The sequence below is a fragment of the Archocentrus centrarchus genome, chromosome 3, assembly GCF_007364275.1.
Source record: "Archocentrus centrarchus isolate MPI-CPG fArcCen1 chromosome 3, fArcCen1, whole genome shotgun sequence".
In the NCBI taxonomy this organism is placed as follows: Eukaryota; Metazoa; Chordata; class Actinopteri; order Cichliformes; family Cichlidae; genus Archocentrus; species Archocentrus centrarchus.
This window is the reverse complement of record NC_044348.1, coordinates 24,742,189-24,762,430: the sequence shown is the minus strand read 5'-3', so window position 1 is coordinate 24,762,430 and position 20,242 is coordinate 24,742,189. Positions and strand designations below refer to the sequence as shown.

At 39.2% G+C, this 20,242-nt stretch overlaps 3 protein-coding genes across 3 annotated transcripts; 1 reads left to right on the top strand and 2 right to left on the bottom strand.

The window, feature by feature from the left end:
• Positions 1-1,112: 1,112 nt before the first annotated feature.
• Positions 1,113-5,576, bottom strand: LOC115776858 (isocitrate dehydrogenase [NADP], mitochondrial-like). The gene is made up of 11 exons (XM_030724648.1): positions 5,333-5,576; positions 4,396-4,487; positions 4,091-4,256; positions 3,777-3,937; positions 3,542-3,685; positions 3,285-3,421; positions 2,815-2,966; positions 2,573-2,685; positions 2,206-2,303; positions 2,017-2,109; positions 1,113-1,892 (listed from the first exon to the last, which is right to left on the bottom strand). The coding sequence occupies exons 1-11, from the start codon at positions 5,451-5,453 to the stop codon at positions 1,808-1,810; spliced, it is 1,362 nt and encodes a 453-aa protein (XP_030580508.1). The 5' UTR covers positions 5,454-5,576; the 3' UTR covers positions 1,113-1,807.
• Positions 5,577-6,015: 439 nt separating this feature from the next.
• Positions 6,016-12,209, bottom strand: tmed3 (transmembrane p24 trafficking protein 3). Its single transcript, XM_030724654.1, has 3 exons — positions 11,854-12,209; positions 11,195-11,440; positions 6,016-7,642 (listed from the first exon to the last, which is right to left on the bottom strand). The coding sequence occupies exons 1-3, from the start codon at positions 11,998-12,000 to the stop codon at positions 7,409-7,411; spliced, it is 627 nt and encodes a 208-aa protein (XP_030580514.1). The 5' UTR covers positions 12,001-12,209; the 3' UTR covers positions 6,016-7,408.
• Positions 12,210-13,271: 1,062 nt separating this feature from the next.
• LOC115777939 (retinol dehydrogenase 13) lies at positions 13,272-18,980 on the top strand. Its single transcript, XM_030725966.1, has 7 exons — positions 13,272-13,509; positions 13,907-14,047; positions 16,708-16,899; positions 17,010-17,171; positions 17,257-17,373; positions 17,549-17,753; positions 17,970-18,980. Exons 1-7 carry the CDS (start codon positions 13,434-13,436, stop codon positions 18,064-18,066), a joined length of 990 nt encoding a protein of 329 aa, XP_030581826.1. The 5' UTR covers positions 13,272-13,433; the 3' UTR covers positions 18,067-18,980.
• The last annotated feature ends 1,262 nt before the right edge of the window (positions 18,981-20,242 follow it).

Sequence of the window (20,242 nt, the reverse complement as noted above, 5' to 3'; positions counted from 1 at the left end):
GGGGGGGGGGGGTAATCCTTATCTGCTTTTTTGTTTTTTTTAACCTCACTGGAGGTTGACTTTTATGATACATTGACTCTTCCTGTACAGGCTGAGAATGATTTTGACTTTGCTTCCCCAAAATATCTTGAACTTGAAAACTGATACAGGCTACATCTTTGGTCAGTATTATTGTGATTTGTTGCTGAAGAACAAACAAATTTGATTATTGATAGATCAGTATTTTGATTACACTTCATTCAGCCTGCTGCATGGATGTTTGCAGCCTGCTGCCAGAGAACACATTTTGGATTAAATCTGAGGTCTTTCAGTCAACTCCCAGTACGGACTGGTCAACTGCTTCATGCATGCTTTAAACTGTTCAGGGATTATACACCCATTTTCAGGAGCGAGATTGATCATTTTGCTCAGAGATATGGCTCTTTTAAGGCAGAGGATGAAATGAAGTGGGAGTTTTTTTTTTTTTTTCAAGGGGAAGTTCTGAAGATAGGCAAATATATGCTTGTGCAGCATGAGGTTAATCTAAATGCAAATTTTTTTGGTAATTTTTAATTGAGGAACCTTGTTCATTTTCTTTGACTTTTTATCAACTGGGGCAGAAAGGGCAAAAATCTCCCATATTCTCTGAGCAGCATTTAGTTATGATGATGCCTGTCAACACTGAGTAACAAAAATATTAAGGAATGAACAGGGAAAAAAAGTGCATGTCTGAATACTCGTGTTTCTTTAAATTTAGCACTCAGATGGCCAACAAGGCCTGGGAGACACCCTATTTTTACTTAGATTACATATAGATTCTTATACTGGATGAACCCAAATGAAGACAAACATTACTGGAAGGTTAATTCATTAACATGATTGGCAGTCTACCTGACATGAAATTAGGTGTGGAATTTTCCACTGCAGCAAGCCTCAGTTATTCAGTCTGCAGGTGTACTTTAGCCAAGGATCGGTTTCAGAGGGAAACAGTGAAACGTTTAAGCCCCCTGTTAAAGAAATTTTAATAAAAAGCACTAACATAATGCATAGGCACTACAGCAGCCAACTGGAGGACTGTGACCATGTCGGCATCTGCTGGTGATACATAGTCACTGCCAGCAGAGCTAAAAGCTTTGACAGAGCTCCCATCAGGCTTGGCCCCCTGCCGGTACAAACACTACTCAGCATCATGCACTGCAGGGCGCATATGATGGCTACAAAATGAGCATCCAGCTCTGCATGAATGCACAGCTGGACAGGAGCTCATATGAGCAAGTGCATGAAATTAAAATGTGAAATAGACATGCATGTGGTAGCTTTCCCTTAAATTATTCTGTAGAGTCTGTCCTGAGAAGTGTTTTTTCTGTCCCAGGATAATAGCGCTACCCAGAAAAAGGCAATGATGTACACACAGTTATTAAATGATTACTATTTCTTTTTATATTCCTGCTGATAGAGCAAAATATGACATTAACATAATTATATCCTAATTTTGCTGTTCCCTGAAGATATGTTCTAATTTAATGAGAAAGCCTGAAATGTCTTTAAAACATCCATAATAAATTAATATTTGTAGTAATAATTATTCATACAGTTCACTAATTTGTGCAATACAAATGTGGCAATAGGAAAGTCAGTGGAAAAGAAAAATATACAAATTTTTAAAAAAGGCACAAATTGTGAACAGCTTCAAACTGGATACAAATATTCATACAAACAGAAGGTAAACATGATATATATATAAAAAAACAAAAAAAAAACAAAAAAACAAACTGCTTTTTTTCCCACTATGTTAACAAGAATCTTCTTATTGTCTTCTGACAACTTTTCACTTTCCCAGAGCTTTATCGAGGTTGGTCTTGATGGCATCAAGGAAGTCTGTCGTGTTGACATAATGTTCATTTACCTTGCAGCTACAATGGAGAGGTTAGACAGTGTAGAGATTAGCTTTTTTAAGTTTATAAAATCAGTCCTTATGTGTGAATAGCAGAAAAAAAAACCCTAAAACAGGAATTATAAATGAAAATGTAGTCTCACTTAGCCAAGCCATGGATGCAGCCTGCAAGATCCTTGGTCATTATACCATTTTCCACTGTTTCCACACAGACTTTTTCTAAAGTCTGGCAGAACCTGGAGAGAGAGTTTGCAGTGCAATGGAAATTATAATTATGTAGAACTGTATAGATATACAGTATGGCAGTAAATGGTAGTAATAAGATAACATACTTTATCAAATCGGGATTCCCATCCAGTTTGCCTCTGTGTTCCAATCCCCTGGTCCAAGCAAATATACTCGCAATGGGGTTGGTACTGGTTGGGTTTCCCTATAAAGCAATGTTAACACTGGTTATTTAAAAAGCTTGATGTGTGAACACTTTCCATGTTGAGTCTGTAGCATAAGAAGCTCACAAAAATAATAGAAATTAGCTTGAAAATTTGTATTTTAGTGGCAGTAAAACTAACATTTTTAGCTTTTAAACGCTAACCATGAGAACTTCATACATAACACGTCTTAAACCTCACTGTAACCCAACACTAAACGCATAGTCAAAGCTTTGACTGAGTCTTAGCAGAGTGATTCATTGGCACTTACTCTCTGGTGTTCACGGTAGTGCCTGGTGACCGTGCCATGGGCGGCCTCAGCCTCGATAGTCTTGCCGTCAGGACACACGAGCACTGATGTCATGAGACCCAGAGAGCCAAAACCTGGCACAAACAAAAAACATGGAATCAGAAGGAGATCACATCACCAAATAAACTCTCACAAAATCATGTAAATAATGCAGCACTGGGAGCTCTGCAAATATTCTCATTATCCAACTGTAATCCACTTACCCTGCGCCAGAATGTCTGACTGCACGTCTCCATCGTAATTCTTGCAGGCCCAAACAAATCCTCCAGAGGACTTCAGGACCTGGGCCACCATGTCGTCAATGAGACGGTGCTCATACCAGATCTTCAGCTTGTCGAACTGTGGCTTGTAGTTTCTGAAAGGAAAACAAAGACAAACAAATTCAGTGGCCTAGTGGATGTTAAATGACCTAATGTACAAAATTTTGATAGTAGTTTTCCTCATCAACATAAATAGCATCAGCTCTAACAGTCTTCTCCTGTGTGTCTTACTTCTGAAGAGGTTAAAACTCCAGCATCGTGTACTGTGTAAAACAGCACATTTCAGCTTATGGTCGTGATGAATTGGATGAATGTGACAGGCTGAAATATGCAGCTTGCAATAAAATTGATATCCTCAAAAGCATGTGAAGTTTTCCCAGATACCTCTGCTCTCGTTTTAAAGCACGTCTTACTTCTCAAAGATGTCCTGGAAGATGTCTTTGAACCGGCCATCGTAGGCCTTGAGGATGGTGTTTTTGGTGCTCATGTATAGGGGCCACCTCTTCTGGATGGCATACTGGAAGCAGCTGTGAGCAAATCCACTGATGGACTATGCAAAGAAAACATAACACCTGCATGATTAACAGCATCAAAGTATCTATTATCTTTGGCTATTATTTTTTTGTATCTCATCTCATGTGACCAAATCTATAAAGAAACTTATTGTTACCTCATCAGTGTTGTACATTCCCAGCCCACAGCCCCCTGCTGGAAAGTCATACACCTCCCACTCCTGCTCCTTGCTTCCATCAGCCGGGGTAAACACAATCTTAAACTTGCCTGGCTGGTTAATGACAAAGTCTGTGGCCCTGTACTGTGGGATCACACATTGGTATGTGAGACTGTACCACTTTGGGTTGAATAGAAAGAAAAGATGCACATTTGTTTTGTTGTTTTTTGTCTACCTGATCTCCAAAAGCATGCCTGCCAATTGTTATGGCCTGTGTCCATCCAGGAACAAGACGGGGAATGTTTTTGCAAAGGATTGGCTCACGGAAAACTGTGCCGCCTAAGATGTTCCTAATGGTTCCATTGGGACTCTTCCACATCTTCTTTAGTTTAAACTCTAAGGGCAAAATATAATAAAAGCTTCTGCTAATTGAAGATGCATAACAAGGTATTATTAATTCATGTACAGTTAACAGAATTAAAATACATCCAAATACATCTAACACTAATGATTTGGTACAAAGTTAAAACACGACCGAGTCTAACTTACCCTCAACTCTGGCCTCATCAGGGGTGATGGTGGCACACTTGACAGCCACGTGGTGTTTCATAGTTGCCAAAGCAGAGTCAATGGTGACCTGGTCATTCGTCTGGTCTCGGTAGGGCAAACCCAGGTCAAAATACTTGAGTTCAACATCCACGTTGGGCAAGATGAGCTGTGCAAGACGTTAAATGTGTTATTTGCCTTAGGACAATGTCACACAGAAACCACAAAAATGCACGCACGCAGCATAATGAACATTTCAAACATTTTGATTCCTAAACAAAGCAGGTCTCAGTTACTGTTTGATTTACCTTCTCTTTAATAAACTCCCATATGATGCGAGTCATCTCATCACCATCCATTTCCACCACCGGCTGGTCCACTTTGATACGTTTTGTTGCATCTGAAAAATTTACACTTAGATTAACATTCAGTCATTTACAGCTGCAGGATCCTGGAAATGAGTTTTAGGGGTGGGGGTGTTAAGTTTGCACACTAGTTAAACAGTAACAATCATTTTGATGTTGAGTGTATTGAATACACTCAACATCAAAATGATTGTTACAGTGTATTCACAAAGTTGTGAATACACTGTATTCACAACTTTGTATTATACTTCTTGATTGACTCCAAGTCTTCCAATTCATGTTCCTTTGGGGGAAGCCAGCCATCAAACTCTGAATATATCTGACATCAGCCTTACTTTTATCACCTGAGACACCCACATATCATTTTTACATTCCTGGCAGCTGTGTTTCACTGAGGCAGTGACCTTTGGAATATATGAGTGCTTTGATATCATTTATTACCTGTCAAGGCCTTTTTGTACCTGGATACGTGCATTAAAATACCAAAGCAGGGTGGCACTAGACTTGCTTACATACAATATTTTCTCTCAGATTTCATAACGCTAGAATACAAACTCCTTATATTTTATTCAGCATGACCATGCTGACTTCTGTTTATGTCATTACTTTATTTGTCTTAGTGATAAATTAAAGAGCTCTCAATTTGAGGGCTTACTGTCATTACTATTGCTAGGATCTTATGATTCACCCATGGATAGTTGCCAAACAGCAACATCGAGTTTTTTTTAACCGGGTTCCAGTTCCAGTTGTCGTACGATACAGCACAACTCTTCCCCACACTCACTCAGTCCACACAGCGTATCGCAGGTAACCATATTAATGCTACGAGCAGTTCAGTTTTGCGTCATTATGTTGTGTTTGTAGTCGACGGCAGACTTACAGCTCCTCTGTTGCAGTCTGTGTTGGCAGACGGCAGCCGGTGAGACCACTGCGGGGTTTTGCAACAGCACTGCAGCTGCATTCCTCGACACGGTAGTCAGAGATTTAAGGTAGCCCGCCATGTATACTAGTTATTGCTTACGGTCACCGACTTGTCCACTGGGACTATACCTACTTCCTAATGAATGAACGTAATGCCGGTAGAGTCCGGTAAACTGATGACGCTGGACGTCGGCGCTAATGACTTCCATCCACGTCAGCTTGGGGAAAGACCGCCTCGTTCTGATTGGCCAGTGAAATCGGCACCGGTTCAAATTCAAGTTCACTTTACCCCTCTTCCTTTTTCCTTCTTTGTCGTACACGCACTGTTGTGTTACAGAGACGCATGGCCTTTCACATTAAAAGACCCAAACCAGCAAGTAAACATAAATAAACAACATATAGTTTAAAGTGTAAAAATGTTTTCTCATTCTTCTGAATGATGGACTTCTTTAAATAATAATAAAGATAACGTTGCAAAAAAAAAAAAAAAAAAAAAAAAAAAAATATATATATATATATATATATATATATATATATATCGAACAATCCTAAATTTTGGACTGTTCGATTTGCACTCACTGCAACTAAATTGTTCTTAACGATCACCTTTAATTAAACAATTAAACACTTCTTTCCTGATGTGAGTGGTTGGAAATTTAATGCTAAAAAGCACAGAAGCTGTTTGGTTGGCACGTGATGGCCAAACACTCCACTGGGACACTTTATCTTGGATTTTTATTTAATTTGTAACATTTCTGTTTGGCATTATGTATAATGAAGGTCAAATATTTAAGTCAAACAGCAAAAAACATTTTTAATGTGGCAGGACTTTAGGACTGGGGGTTCCAGCAGATCATCTTGAGAAACATAATGGAGACCTATAGCATTAAAGACGGTTAGAGTTAAAATCTTTAGGGTTTTTTTTTTTTTTTAAATAAAATAAATATTGTGTAACACTGGATTTGAAAAAGCAATACAGCACTCAGAGCCATTCTATAATCTGACAATGTCTGTAAAATTACTGACATGATTAGTCTTAAGTGCTTGAGTTAAAGATAACTGGATATCTCTTCAGGTTCTTAAAGATGTTTCACCTCTCATGTGAGACGAAATGAAGAACTGTCTGAGAGGTGAGAAACACCTTCAGGAACCTGAAAAAGACATCCAATTACCTTCACTTCAAATGCTTAAGACTATCATGACCTGGATGACTGAGAATCTACACAGACAAGTTTACACAATTCTGATTTTGTAAATTTGTCTTCAAATTGAATCTTTATTGCCAAAGAAACTTTTTGTGCTAAAAAAAAAAAAAACTATTACACTTGGTGTCTTTCCAATGACAAAAATGTAAAGCATATGAATGAAAACTGAGAATCCAATCAAAAACAGTGATTGTATGTATATGTAAGGGATTATATATATTAAAATTAAAACAAACTTTAACTTGGTTTGCAAGAGGAAAACATGTCTAAGGCACTCTGTATGAGACGAACAACGACATAAGGGAGACAGTACTCTTATAGCCCATAATGATTTTGTACACATAAATTAAGGAAACAATAAACATAACAGATTCTATACAACAAATAAAACAAACATTTAAGCACAATTTCTCTTTGGTTTTTATGTGTGCCACAACTGTTGCTGCAGGTATGGAGACGGAAATCCACAAAGTTCCTACTGTAAGGCAAACTGGGCAACTTAATAGGCAGATCAAACTAAGCATGGCTTCTGTTGCACTTCTATAAAAACATCACAATCTCTGAGAGGCTGAAAGATGTCAACTGCATTTTTAAACAGAGACACGAGTGGTGTTTCTTTTCAGTAGAAAGTTGTTGAACAAAACAACTTGTGTAAAAAAGGAATTCAAGTTTTATCAGACAGGAATGTAAAAAAAAAGTCCTTGAACTTTCCATTTACCATAGGCTTTGTTGAAAATACTAACAGTATGCGATAATCTGCAGATACATTTCTGTGTTCACATTAGCAACCTTTCACTTGTGTTTCTGAGGGCACACTGACACCATGGGTTCTAAGTGGTAGCTGCCACTGAGCCTTTCTTCTCAGAGAAGAAGCTCTTGAGCATCATGACTTGACCGATGCCGATGACAAACAGCAGGACGGTTTCTCCGATGGACCAGTAGGTCACACGCTCCAGCAGGTGCTCTGCTTTTGTGCGGTCCTGCGCCTCTCTCAGCCTGTACCACGTCTGCGAGTCAGCCACCCCTTTCAGGATCTCATGAATGGCGACACAAGACGACTCCAGCTGAGAACAGAAACAACAACGTAGATCAATCAGGATCAGGGCAACCGATGAGGCAACATGTAGTGGAAGGTAGGAATCACAAACTTACTACATTTTTGACCCTGCAGGTCTCACTGCTTGATTTAAAGAGCAGTAACACTGTGCTATCCTGTGGCCTGAGATGCACAGTCACAACTCTTAACACACAGTAAACCTCTTTATTGCACTGTCCACTACACTTTATACTATTATACTGAGTGACTTCAGTCTGCTATAGTGTAATGTTTTTACTACATTTAGCAAACCACTTTCAACTATGCTTTTGCTTTGGTGAAGTTCAGATATTTTACTGATCTGCTATATTTAGGGCCCGAGCACGAACTGTGCGAAGGCCCTATTGTAATTGCTTCGTTTATTATTTTTTTTTTTTTTTTTTTTTTTTTTTTTTATTATTATTTTTATTTTTTTATTTTTATTATTATTATTCAGGCAAATGAATTGGCTTTTTGGGGGCTTTATCATATTCAAAAACTCATGAAACTTTGCGCATGCGTCACACCTGGTGAAAATTTAAGTATTTTAATGGGCTCGGGCAAGGGCGCGCCCAAATGGCTCGCTAGCGCCCCCTAAACTGGAGCCCCACCGCTGTGTTTCACGTACATGAATGAAACTTCATACACATGTATATCATGTCCAGGCGCACAAAAAATCCTCTTGGAGCCATGCCCTAAACCCAACAGGAAGTCCGCCATTTTGAATTAATTATGCAAATTTGGCGATTTGCAGCCCTCACGCTTTTTCTAATAACTCAGAGGTTTTAGACGTTATCATCTTCATATTTGGTTTGTCTAACCTACACCCCCAGGGGAATCTAAATCTCGAAAATGGTGAGTTTTTGCCAAGGGGGAGGGGTCCTTATGCCCCTTTGAACTTTGATCATTCGCCATGAAATTTTGATTGCCTCTCATTCATACCTACATGATCCAATGTGCATCAAACTTCTCCAGTAGGATGAGGGTGCCCCCCTGAACACATACATATGACAATATTTAATATCAGTCGCAGCGCCACCTAGTGGGAACAGGAAATGTCATATTTTACACTTGGAGGTCCAGCTCCAAGGTGGTTTAGCAGAACCATCTCAAATTTCACCTGGAAAGCCTTAAGAAGTTGGACTTACTGTGTTTTCAAAACTGTGACTTTTTGACAAAAGGGCGTGACCCTTATGGGACGGCAAAGTTCGATGATTCGCCATGAACACAAAAATGGCTGTAACTCAAAGCCAACTTGCCCAATCTGGCTCAAACTTCAGTGGTGTGATAAGCATGCCGCCCTGAACACATTCATATGCATAAACTCCATAAACGTTAGAGCGCCGCCTAGTGGCAGCTCGGAATATCTTAAAATAGCATGTTTTTTGAGTAGCCCCGGAGCTACGTTTTATCTACATGTATGAAAATGTACAGGCTCATGTAACATACTAAGACATACAAAAAAGTCTCTTGGACCCATACCCCAAACCCTACAGGAAGTCGGCCATCTTCAATTGAAGGTGTCAATTTTTGCGATTTCCACGCCTGCTATTTGAACGAACTCGTCCTAGGGCATTTCACCCACTGACACCAAATTGGCTCCAGATCATCTACACAAGTAGCCCATCAAATATTGTGGAAATCTTTACAAAATATTAAACGGCCTTGTCACACCAGCCCATTAAATTTGGCCTTTGTTTTTCTCCCTCACCACCAAAATTGTTTGTGCACTTGTTCGCACATGCTTTGTCTGATCAGGCTGAAAATTTAATCACTCATGTACACACCCAGGCTGAATCCATAACTACAGATTCAAGACTGTAGGCGCAATAGCGCCCCCTACAGAAGCAAATGAAAATTTGTATGACCGTCCACAGAATTAGTTTTGCTCTGAAATACATGAAATATCTTTCACCATTCCTTACAAAATCCTCATCTATTTGATAAGCCTCCTGCCCTGAACACATTGATATGCATAAAGTCCATAAACGTTAGAGCGCCCCCTACTGGCAGCTTTAAATATCATAATATACCATGTTTTTTAGCTAGCCCCCGAGTTACATTTTATCTACAGCTCTGAAATTTTGCACACTCATGTAACATCCTAAGACATACAAAAAAGTCTCTTGGAGCCATACTCCAAACCCTACAGGAAGTCCAGCATCTTCAATTGAAAGTGTCAATTTTTGCCATTTTCAGGCCTGCTATTTGAATGAACTCCTCCTAGGGCATTTCACCCAGTGAGACCAAATTGGCTCCACATCATCTAGACAAACAGCCCATCAAAAAAGTCAATCAGACCCATGCCCTATTTTGCATGCTGGAGCCGTGACCACACCCCCAAATATTCCATTCCGTCTATGCCTGAGAGCAAAAGATACCTTTTCCTATAAAAGAATTCAACTTTCTAGAGACCCATCACGATCACAAAACCTCCGAGTGCGGCACGGGTCGACGAGCGCCACAGGTCGACGCGCGCAGAGTGCGAGGGCCCGATATCACCGCTTGCGGTTTTAATTGTTATTATTACTTTATCTTTTTATTGAAATACAGTTTTTTACTGTATCTAAGATATCTGTTGTGTTATACTGTATCCTATAGAACTATATACCATTCTACATATTTGAGCTATGTGTTTGTTGTGTTTAACTAGCTGTAATGAAGGAATTTCCAAACTCTGTTGAGAAATCAAGCATATCTTTGCTCATTTAAATGTTTTATTCTGAAGCAACAATGTTGAATCCAGAAGCTTCAGTAAGATGGCTGACATTTCTCTGTTAAGTTTGTTTTACTTGTACTTGTAGTTAACTCTTCTGAGTGTTTTGTGTAATGTGAGGTAAGGTTAAGGTCTCCCTTGAGACCTTAATATGAATAACTCTTGCACCACCTTGTGGACATCATATAAAATTGTCACATCTCTAAAGCACTAAAAATAGTGTCTTAGATCACTTGCTATAAACACTACAGCTGTTTATTTTTGCTTAACTTACTCAACATAACTAATGTGTCTGTGTTCATCTTTTTTTTATGTCAAAATGCTTCTTATGCTTCTCTTTTTCTAAGGGATGTAATTTCTGAAATCAGGACTTAAATCACGATACAAATATATGCAATATCATATTGCAGTTCCATCTTCCCATACCTTTGTAGAGCCATTAATGCCTATTCAAGGCATGCTCATCTCATTGAAAACTGTAATGTTTAAATATTGTTCAGGTAACAAATTAACTAGAAATTCATTATTTAGTAATCCAGCTTGTTCTAAAAACAAGCAAACAAGCAAAAACAAAACTGATAAAAAAAACATTTTTCCAATTTTTTTATTCTTCATATCCTCTAGAGAAAAATAAAGTCAAACCATGGCCCAGAAGTGAAGGTATGAATCAAACCCTGGTTTGGGGGAATTGTGACCTCCCTACTTCATTTTTTGTAGATATTATCTCTTTGCCTGGTGTCATCCTACTGCCTCAGTCCTCTCAAACCTGGCCACAGTATGGCCCTTTGAGGGTGTCCCCTGCAGTTGACACATTTGGAGACTTACCTGAGTCAGTGCTGTGCTTTTTTTCATGCTTTCCAAGAGAGGTTCCTCATCCCCATGGCGGAAGTCCAGGTACACTACTTTATGTGTAAAAGTGGAGAACTCATTGCTGAAGCAAACCTTGTAGACTCCCTTCATAGTTGTGGTGTGAGAGAAGCTGTCATACTGCTTCTTCTTCTCATTATACAAGACGTTGTCACGAGGATCGGTGACAAAGCAGTCCACATCGTAGTTGCCCCCTGAAATAACCTAAAAGAAAATAAAACACATCAACACACAGACTGACAAGACATACTGACGCAAAGATAGTTGTAACTTTTTGCCATATGTTGACGTATTGAATGTGGGTGTGTGTGCCAGCTGTTCCTCTGGAAATCACTGGATTTCTCTTTACAATGCGGCAAAAGTCTACTTTAAAATGGAAAGCACTCTGAGATAAACATATTATGTGAATTGATTGTATATTAATAAAGTTAATATACAATCTGAAGTCAATAAAAACATGCATTAAGCACTATATAAACAATATCATATCAACTTGTTATTTTCTGGGAACATAAGTCAAGAAAATACTTAAATGTCAATTTCCCACCTAAACAATTAGCCTGACAGGATCTCCTGGATACACGCATTGCACATATGGAGCTTTCAGAGGAACTTACTTGGAAGTCTATGTCAAACTTCACGTCTTTCTCCAGCTCCTCGTAGAAACACTGTTTATCGTTGTCAGGCAGTTCAAATGTGAGCTCCCCCCCAAACACCACAAATGCATTCGACAGCAGCAAACAGGTGAATGCCAAATACAGCATTGTGAAAACAAAGAGAAAGTGCAGACAGACAGCGTTCTTCAGTGCTGTTCTTCAGCGCTGCAACAGTCTGTAGTTCTGACGTGGCGCGAGCACAAAGCACTTCCGGGAAAGCGTTGTTTATTTTTTGTTTGAAAATATAGCCCACTGCTGTCAAACGTAATATAATGTCAGACAAAACCCAATGTAAGCTCCTAACGTAATATATAACATTTTAATACCAGTTTAGACCCATGAAGAATAAAATACCTCTAACCAGCTGCGCCCATGTTTAACCAATGACAGCATCACAGCAACAAGTTTTCCCTTCAAAATAAATGCACGCCATTTGAAAGGAGGCTCCTGGAAAGTAACCATCTATCCATCCATTTTCTGGGCGAGAGAAACACATTTTAGTAAAATAACACAAGGCATAAGTAGACCTTGAATTTCAAAGTAAATTTATTTGTAGGTATTTTTATTACTTGGAGTAGTGAAATAAGTTTTTGGTAAAATTATATTTTCATACCACAAATGTACTTCATCATTAGTTAAAAGCATCCATTAATGTTGCATGACCACTAAAACTATGTACCATATATTATAAATTTATGTTTCACATGCTGTCTTAGTTTGAAAGTCTCAGTGAGATATTTATCGAATTAAAACACAAAAAAAAAAAAATTATATATAAATCCCTTAAAAACAATTACAGTATCCCACCGACAACAGAAGACGTTCCTATTCAGTACAAGTTGCTGAGCACAGTGTAACTACTATCACTACCAGTACTAAAGAAAAAAATTCACAGTATTAAACAAATATATAAACAACTCATTACTTTGCAATGCATTAAAAAAAAAAGATTTAGCTGACATTTAGGACATGCCAGCACAAGCTGAACTGCTGCATTTACAATAGATGAGTCAGCGAGCTGCTGCATTATACCCAATTATCTATTGATGGATGTGTTTTGTAGGGCATGTGTATACACAGAAATACTGTTCGGAGCTCCTGTGTTCTGTTCAGTAATATACCAAACACATGTTCTCACTACACCAAAACAAACGTTCATGTACTTGAAAGCTAAAAAACAAAACAACCGAGCCCCCCCATTAAGACACACACACACACACACACACACACACACACACACACACACACACACACACACACACACACACAAATATAACAGAGCTGCTATGTCGTAAATTGGTTGCCACGACGAGTCAACGTGATAACACGTCTTATTTTGAAAATCCCCGTCATGTTATACCACACTCCCATTTCCGGCCAGTTTATCGTCGTGAAATACGAAGGAAGTAAACACGTATTTGAGGTTTTCATCGTTGTTTGCAGTGCCTGGCGTCTACTCCTTCTACAAAAACAGATCCATAACAGCAAGTTTGCACTAATATTTAATTTTAAGTTCCTTATATTGCAGAATAGTTTGAACTATGCAAAACTACGCAGACGCTGTCAAGGACTTTGCCGAGAGACATGCAACTTGTCTCACAGTTGTCTTTGCTGCAGGTAGATCTGTTTCTCTGTTAAGTGTATTCTGTTTAAACTATGTTAGCTTGTACATTTGGTAGGATTTCTGAAATGGTAATGGGAGGGGATTTCTTATGCTATTCAGATTGTATACAGATTATATTGTTCACTATAACACATCACTAAGGCAGAAACTTGTTTTTCAGATAAATGTTTTGCCAGTGCAGATTCTTGCTTCTGCTTACAGGTGTGAATTTCTAGAAATATCAGTGCTATATCGCTGCTTGACTCGGCATAATTAAATAAATACCAGTGGTTAATAAAGAGAGAATCCCTGAACCAAGAACGAAACATATTGTAGGCAAAGGGCTAATGGAAAGATAACAGAAAGTCGTCTTACTCCCTGTTTCATATCATAAGTGTCTTTTTCTGTCAGGGGTAGGCATGCTGGCCTTCCGCAGATGGATGGCAGGGGGAGTGTGTCGGAGCAAGGCCACGCTGGATGGGAAAACAGTCCTCATCACTGGAGCCAACACTGGCATTGGGAAGGAGACGGCCCTGGACATGGCCCAGAGAGGTAAGACCCGTGTTTTTGTTTATTTGTAAGGCAAAGGTACAGGAAAAACAGCTAACATAAACAAAAGCAGTGTCTCATGTCCTGTACGTATGTACAGTATAGAGCCAAAGCTGATTTCTACCACCAGTCACTTGATGGGCATTAATTGGTGCAATTGTTTAAAATTTATGTTGTATATGGTAAGTTGAAGTAACTGAAACAATCAATCTAAACCAAACAGATCATAAGATTAGTAACATGACTTCATACTCATAACCAGCAACTAGTCAGTGTCACAGTTACAATTATGACCCACATTTTAACCAGGATTTTTCTCCATCCATCCATTCAGCCATCCATTTTCTTCCACTTACTCAATTCAGCTAAAATTTGCAGAGTTGGGGTTTAAAAAAGCTCTGCCTTTGAGACTGTATTGTATTGTGAAAAAGTATTTGTCCCCTTCCTGATTTCTTATATTTTTGCATACTTGTCACACTTAAAATGTTTCATATCATCAGACAAATTTTAAAGATAAAGATAACCCATGTAAATGCAAAATGTTGTTTTTAAATGATGATTTCATTTATCCAAACCTACCTGGCCCTATGTGGAAAAAGTAACTTCCCTTCTTGTTTAGTCATGAATTAACTGTGATTAACCACATTTATTTGAAAAGCTGAGTTCAATTTCACTAGCCACACCAGGCCAGATTACTACCAGACTTGTTGAATAAAGAAATCACTTAAGTAGAACCTGTCTACTCTGTGTGTGTTTGTGTGTGTGTGTGTGTGTGTGTGTGTGTGTGTGTGTGTGTGTGTGTGTGTGTGTGTGTGCGTGCGCGCATATACTATGTATATGCATGTGTATAGATATGTGGATGTGTGTATGTATGTATGTATGTATGTATACCGTTCTTTGATTATTCTTTTCTCCCCTTTGTTTTTTTTTTTGTTTCTTTTCTCTTTCTCACTTTTTAACCCTTCCCTTTCCTTTCTACCTGTCAGGCCTAGCGTAAATAAATAAAATAAAATAAAAATACAAACATTAACAAGAGTAGCCTATTGGAAAATTTACAGAGCTATTCTTGGAATAGCAAATATGTTTGGTACACCAGAGCATTCGGATCATATTCCGATTGCAAAAACTGGCAGACATGACAGGCTTTAAGAAAAAAAAAAAGTAGAACCTGTCTGACAAAATGAAGTAGACTAAAAGATCTCAAAAAGCAACACATCATGCCACGATCTAAAGAAACAGCTGAGAAAAAAAATCATTGACATCTATCAGTCTGTAAAGGGTTATAAAAGCCATTTGAAAGGCTTTGAAACTCCAGTGAACCACCGTGAGAGTCAATGGAGAAAACTTGGAAAAATGGTGAACCTTCCCAGGAGTGGTCAGCCCACCAGAATTACTCCAAGAGTGCATCAACAACTCATCTAGGAGGTCACAAAATAATCCAGAGTATCATCTAAAGATGATACTCACTTCATTTAAGGTCAGAGTTCATGATTCAACAATAAGAAAGAGACTCGGCCAAAATGGCATCCCTGAGAGAGTTCCAAGGCAAAAACCACTGCTGACTAAAAAGAACACAAAGACTCATCTCGTTTTTGCCAAAAAACATCTTGATGATCCCCAAGACCTTTGGGAAAATATCCTGTGGAGTGACGGGAAAAAAGCGGAACTTTCTGGAGGGTTTGTGTCATGTTACATCTGGCATAAAACTAACACAGCATTTCATAAAAAGAACATCATGTCAACAGTGTGCTGGTAGATGGCAGTGTGATGGTCTGAACCTGCTTTGCTGCTTCAGGACCTAGACGACTTTTCGTAATTGATGGGACCACGAATTCTGCTCTCTACAAGAAAATCCTGAAGGAGAATGTTCAGCCATCAGTTCATGCCCTGAAGTTCAAGCACACTTGGGTTACGCAGCAGGACAATGATCTGAAACACACCAGCAAGTCCATCTCTGAATGGCAAAAAAAAATAAACTAATTCAAATTTAAGGTTTTGGAGTGGCACAACCAGCTATTAGGTTTAGGGGGCAGTTACCTTTTCAAATAGGGCCAGGTAGGGTTGAATAACTTTTTTCCTTTAATAAATTAAATCATCATTTAAAGCTGCATTTTGTATTTACCCAGGTGATCTTTGTCAAATATTAAAATCTGTTTGATATTAAACATTTTAAGTGTGAAAAATATGCAAAGGAAATCAGGAAGGGTACAAATACTTTTTCACAGTACTGTAGTTTGTGTAGAGCAAGTCTTACAATCACTATAGTTTCTTATGATCAGAGCTTTGATAGCCTATTTATAGAGATGTAAGAGGACAAGAGATTATACAGTATGATAACTGATGCATGCATGAGTGATAGAGCAGTATGAAATGGTAAACAGTGACTAGTTTCCCTGAAAATTTGGATACTGGTCCTTAAGAGTTACTTAACATTTGCTGACACTCTTTTTTTTGTGTGTGTGTGTGTGTGTGTAGCACTTTAAAAAAATAATTTAAATTAAATCTCTGTACAGATATGTAAACAGAGAAGAAACTAAACCACAAGTTGAAGTAAAACTTATCTAATGTTTTGTTTTGAATATAGTCAGTGAGTGCTTGATTGCACATCCTCTGGTGTTAACATGAGCTGCTTTTATTTAAAAAAAAAAAAAAATTTTTCCAAGGGGCCAGAGTGATCCTGGCCTGCAGGGACATGACCAAAGCCCGCATCGCAGCAGATGAGATACGTCAGAAGAGTGGGAATGGCAACGTGGTGGTAAAGAAGCTTGACCTGGCCTCACTGCAGTCTGTCAGACACCTGGCCAAAGACCTGGAGGAGAATGAGGAGCACTTGGACATCCTTATCAACAATGCAGGTATTACAGTGGTTCTTCATTACTCAGTCAGTAGAAGTTACATGTTCTCATCTCTGCAGGACCACCATACAGATTCTTAGAATAAGTACAGTCATTTATTTTTATGTTAGGTATTATGATGTGTCCTAAGTGGAAGACTGAAGATGGCTTTGAAATGCAATTTGGTGTCAATCACCTGGGACATTTTCTTCTCACCAACTGTCTCCTTGACCTGCTGAAGAAATCGACACCAAGTCGCATTGTTATTGTCTCCAGTCTGGCACACGAGAGAGGTAACATCTCAGTCTCTAATGTCAGACAAACAAACAATTTTATATGCTGCACCTGTTTAAACACTACAGTAAATACTTCTTGCAGGTCACATACACTTTGATGACATTAACCTTGATAAAGACTACAAACCTGAGAAGAGCTACCGGCAAAGCAAGCTAGCCAATGTTCTCTTCTGCAGGGAACTGGCTGCAAGACTGAAAGGTAGTGTCATAGGAGTTCAGACACATGTATAATATGCATTATGTTACTGTTAACCATTTCACCCTCCTGTTCATGTTTTCTAACTTTGTACCTTGTGTTGATGAACATTGCTGCCATGGTTTTAACAGTACTGTGGTGTTTGATGCACACCCTTTTCTGATGGTCCCCTCACTAGGCACTGGCGTAACAGTGTACAGTCTTCATCCTGGGGTCATCCGCACAGAGTTAGGTCGCCATCTATTTACTAGCTTTCCTCTGTGGAAGAAGATAATAGCAAAGACCTTCATGATGCTGGTCAAAAATCCCTGGGAAGGAGCCCAGACCACCATCTACTGTGCTGTGGATGAGAGCCTGGCAAACACTAGCGGCCTCTACTACAGGCGAGTGTGTCTGACTGTGGACATAAATTGTGTTATGGGGTGGAAAAAAATTATTTCACTGTACCAATCAACTAATATTAGTAGAGGCTGAGATAAATAACAATTGAGCGTAAAAATATTACAGAGTAATAGTTTTTTTTAATACAAGCAATTGTACTATATCAGACATGATTTTGGTCACATTTATCATTCTCTTTTGTTCATTCCACCGTACAGCGACTGCGCCCCCAAAAAGCCAGCGCCACAGGCCCTGGATGATGCTGCAGCCAAGAAGCTGTGGGACCTCAGTGCTTCTATGGTTGGTCTGTCTTAAGCGCAGCAGCCTGCCATACCTGTGTCAGTGCTTCCTTTTTTTTTTTTTTTTTTGGCGAATCAGCTTCCCTGATTACATGGGTTAAAATAAAGTGCTAATCTTTATACTCTAATATATGCATGGGCTTTACATTAAAGATTTTTCACCTGCTCAAATCTTATAGGGTTTTCAGAACAACATTTTACACTATTTAAACCCGTCAGCATGCACTTATTAAACTCATGTGTTGTTTACTCTTTATATATACTCTGTATACTTTGCATACAGTGTATACTTGTGCAATACAGCTATATCATTATGAAAACAAGGTAATATTTACTTATTAATCTGCCATTTGGGCTAATTGGTTGTCATTTTAACATGTCATACACTATAGTATTCATTCTTCTGCCTTCACATGCATATGAACTTGAGTGACATCCCATTCTTAATCCACAGGGTTTAATATAATGTTGGCCCACCCTTTGCAGCTATAGCAGCTTCAACTCTTCTGGAAAGGCTTTCCAAAAGATTTAGATTGTGTTTATGGGAACTTCTGGCCATTCTTCCAGAAGCACATTTGTCAGGTCAGACACTGATGTTGGACGAGAAGGTCTGGCTCTCAGTCTCCACTCTAATTCATCCCAAAGGTGTTCTGTCAGGCTGAGGTCAGGACTCTGTGCAGACCAGTCAAGTTCTTCCATACCAAACATGTTTTTTCATGTCTTTATGAACCGTGCTTTGTGCACTGGTGTGCAGTCATGTTTGAACAGGAAGGTGCCATCCCCAAACTGTTGGTGTACAATGTAAATAACATTGTACACCACAAAGCATGAAATTGTCCAAAATATCTTGGTATGCTGAAGCTCCTTAGTTCCTTTCACTGGAACTAAGGAGCTGAGCCCAACTCCTGAAAAAGAGCCGCGCAACATAGCCCCCCCCCCCCCCCCCCCCCCCCCCCAACCAAACTTTACATTAGGCTTGGCAAGTACTGTTGTCCTGGCAACCAGCAAGCCCAGACTCATCCATCGGATTGCCAGATGGAGAAACGTGATTTGTCACTCCAGAGAGCACGTCTCCACTGCTCTAGAATCTAGTGGCGGCGTGCTTTACACCACTGCATTCAACGCTTTGCATTGAGCTTGGTGATGCAAAAGTTGGATGCAGCTGCTTGGCTGCATCCAACTTTTTCTTGTGCTAATCTGAAGGCCACATGAAGTTTGGAGGTCTGTAGCGACTGACTCTGCAGAAAGTTGCAGACCTCTGTGCATTATCCACCTCAGCATCCGCTGACCCTGCTCTGTGAGGTTACGTGGCCTACCACTTTGTGACTGAGTTGCTGTTGTTCCCATTGGCTTCCACTTTGTTATAATACCTTTAACAGTTGACTAGAATATTTAGTAGTGAGGAAATTTCACGACTGGACTTGTTGCACAGGTGGCATCCTATCACGGTACCACACTGGAATTCACTGAGCTGCTGAGAGCAGCCCATTCTTTCACAAATGTTTGTAGAAGCAGTCTGCATGCCTAGGTGCTTGGTTTTATAAATCTGTGGCCATGAAGTGATTGGAACAGCTGAATTCAATGATTTGAATAGGTGAGTGAATACCTTTGGCAATATAGTATATATAAAATGTGCTTTTATTCATGGCATCTAACAATTACCGACATATTGTAATATCATCTGCATTTTTTTTGGTATAGTTGATTCTGTATCAGCATATTTTATAAAGCAAGAGGCAGAATATGTTGAAACAGGGCTGAAGTAAAGGAAGTGACCTTAAGTGCTGGCAGCCGTGAAAAGATCGTTGCACTTGACAGGAGAAAGAATCATATACCAGGTGTAGCGAGAGAGTAGATGCCTGAGGGGCAGAGAGCAGTCTGGATACACCCAGTAGGTACAGAAGACTCAGCAGCTCACTGAGGGCCCTCCTGTGTGTTTTTGTGTGTGCGCAGGTGTGTATTTACAAGAAAAATTGTGATGTTATGTCTCTTTTGTTCTCTGAGATGAGAGTTGATGTGTGAAACTGAAGATAAATAAGTGTACAGCAAAAAAACAAAAATAAAACCCCCACAAGCTGTTAAAATTTTTTGGCAATAAATCTGTTGACAAGTGTCATTTCTTCTGGCAGTTATTCAACAACAGGTGCAATGACTCAACAGTTTCAATGCATTTATACATTTTATTTAGAAGT

Bases quoted from the DNA above. Each gene is read 5' to 3' on its own strand.
- LOC115776858 (XM_030724648.1), bottom strand. From the start codon at position 5,453: ATGGCGGGCTACCTTAAATCTCTGACTACCGTGTCGAGGAATGCAGCT. The intron at 4,488-5,332 runs GTAAGTCTGCCG...TAAATTTTTCAG, and splicing joins CAGACTGCAACAGAGGAGCT to ATGCAACAAAACGTATCAAA. The intron at 4,257-4,395 runs GTAAATCAAACA...CGTCTTGCACAG, and splicing joins GGGAGTTTATTAAAGAGAAG to CTCATCTTGCCCAACGTGGA.
- tmed3 (XM_030724654.1), bottom strand. From the start codon at position 12,000: ATGCTGTATTTGGCATTCACCTGTTTGCTGCTGTCGAATGCATTTGTG. The intron at 11,441-11,853 runs GTAAGTTCCTCT...ATTTTCTTTTAG, and splicing joins AGTTTGACATAGACTTCCAA to GTTATTTCAGGGGGCAACTA. The intron at 7,643-11,194 runs GTAAGTCTCCAA...TTCTGTTCTCAG, and splicing joins AAAGCACAGCACTGACTCAG to CTGGAGTCGTCTTGTGTCGC.
- LOC115777939 (XM_030725966.1), top strand. From the start codon at position 13,434: ATGCAAAACTACGCAGACGCTGTCAAGGACTTTGCCGAGAGACATGCA. The intron at 13,510-13,906 runs GTAGATCTGTTT...TTTTTCTGTCAG, and splicing joins CACAGTTGTCTTTGCTGCAG to GGGTAGGCATGCTGGCCTTC. The intron at 17,754-17,969 runs GCGAGTGTGTCT...TCCACCGTACAG, and splicing joins ACTAGCGGCCTCTACTACAG to CGACTGCGCCCCCAAAAAGC.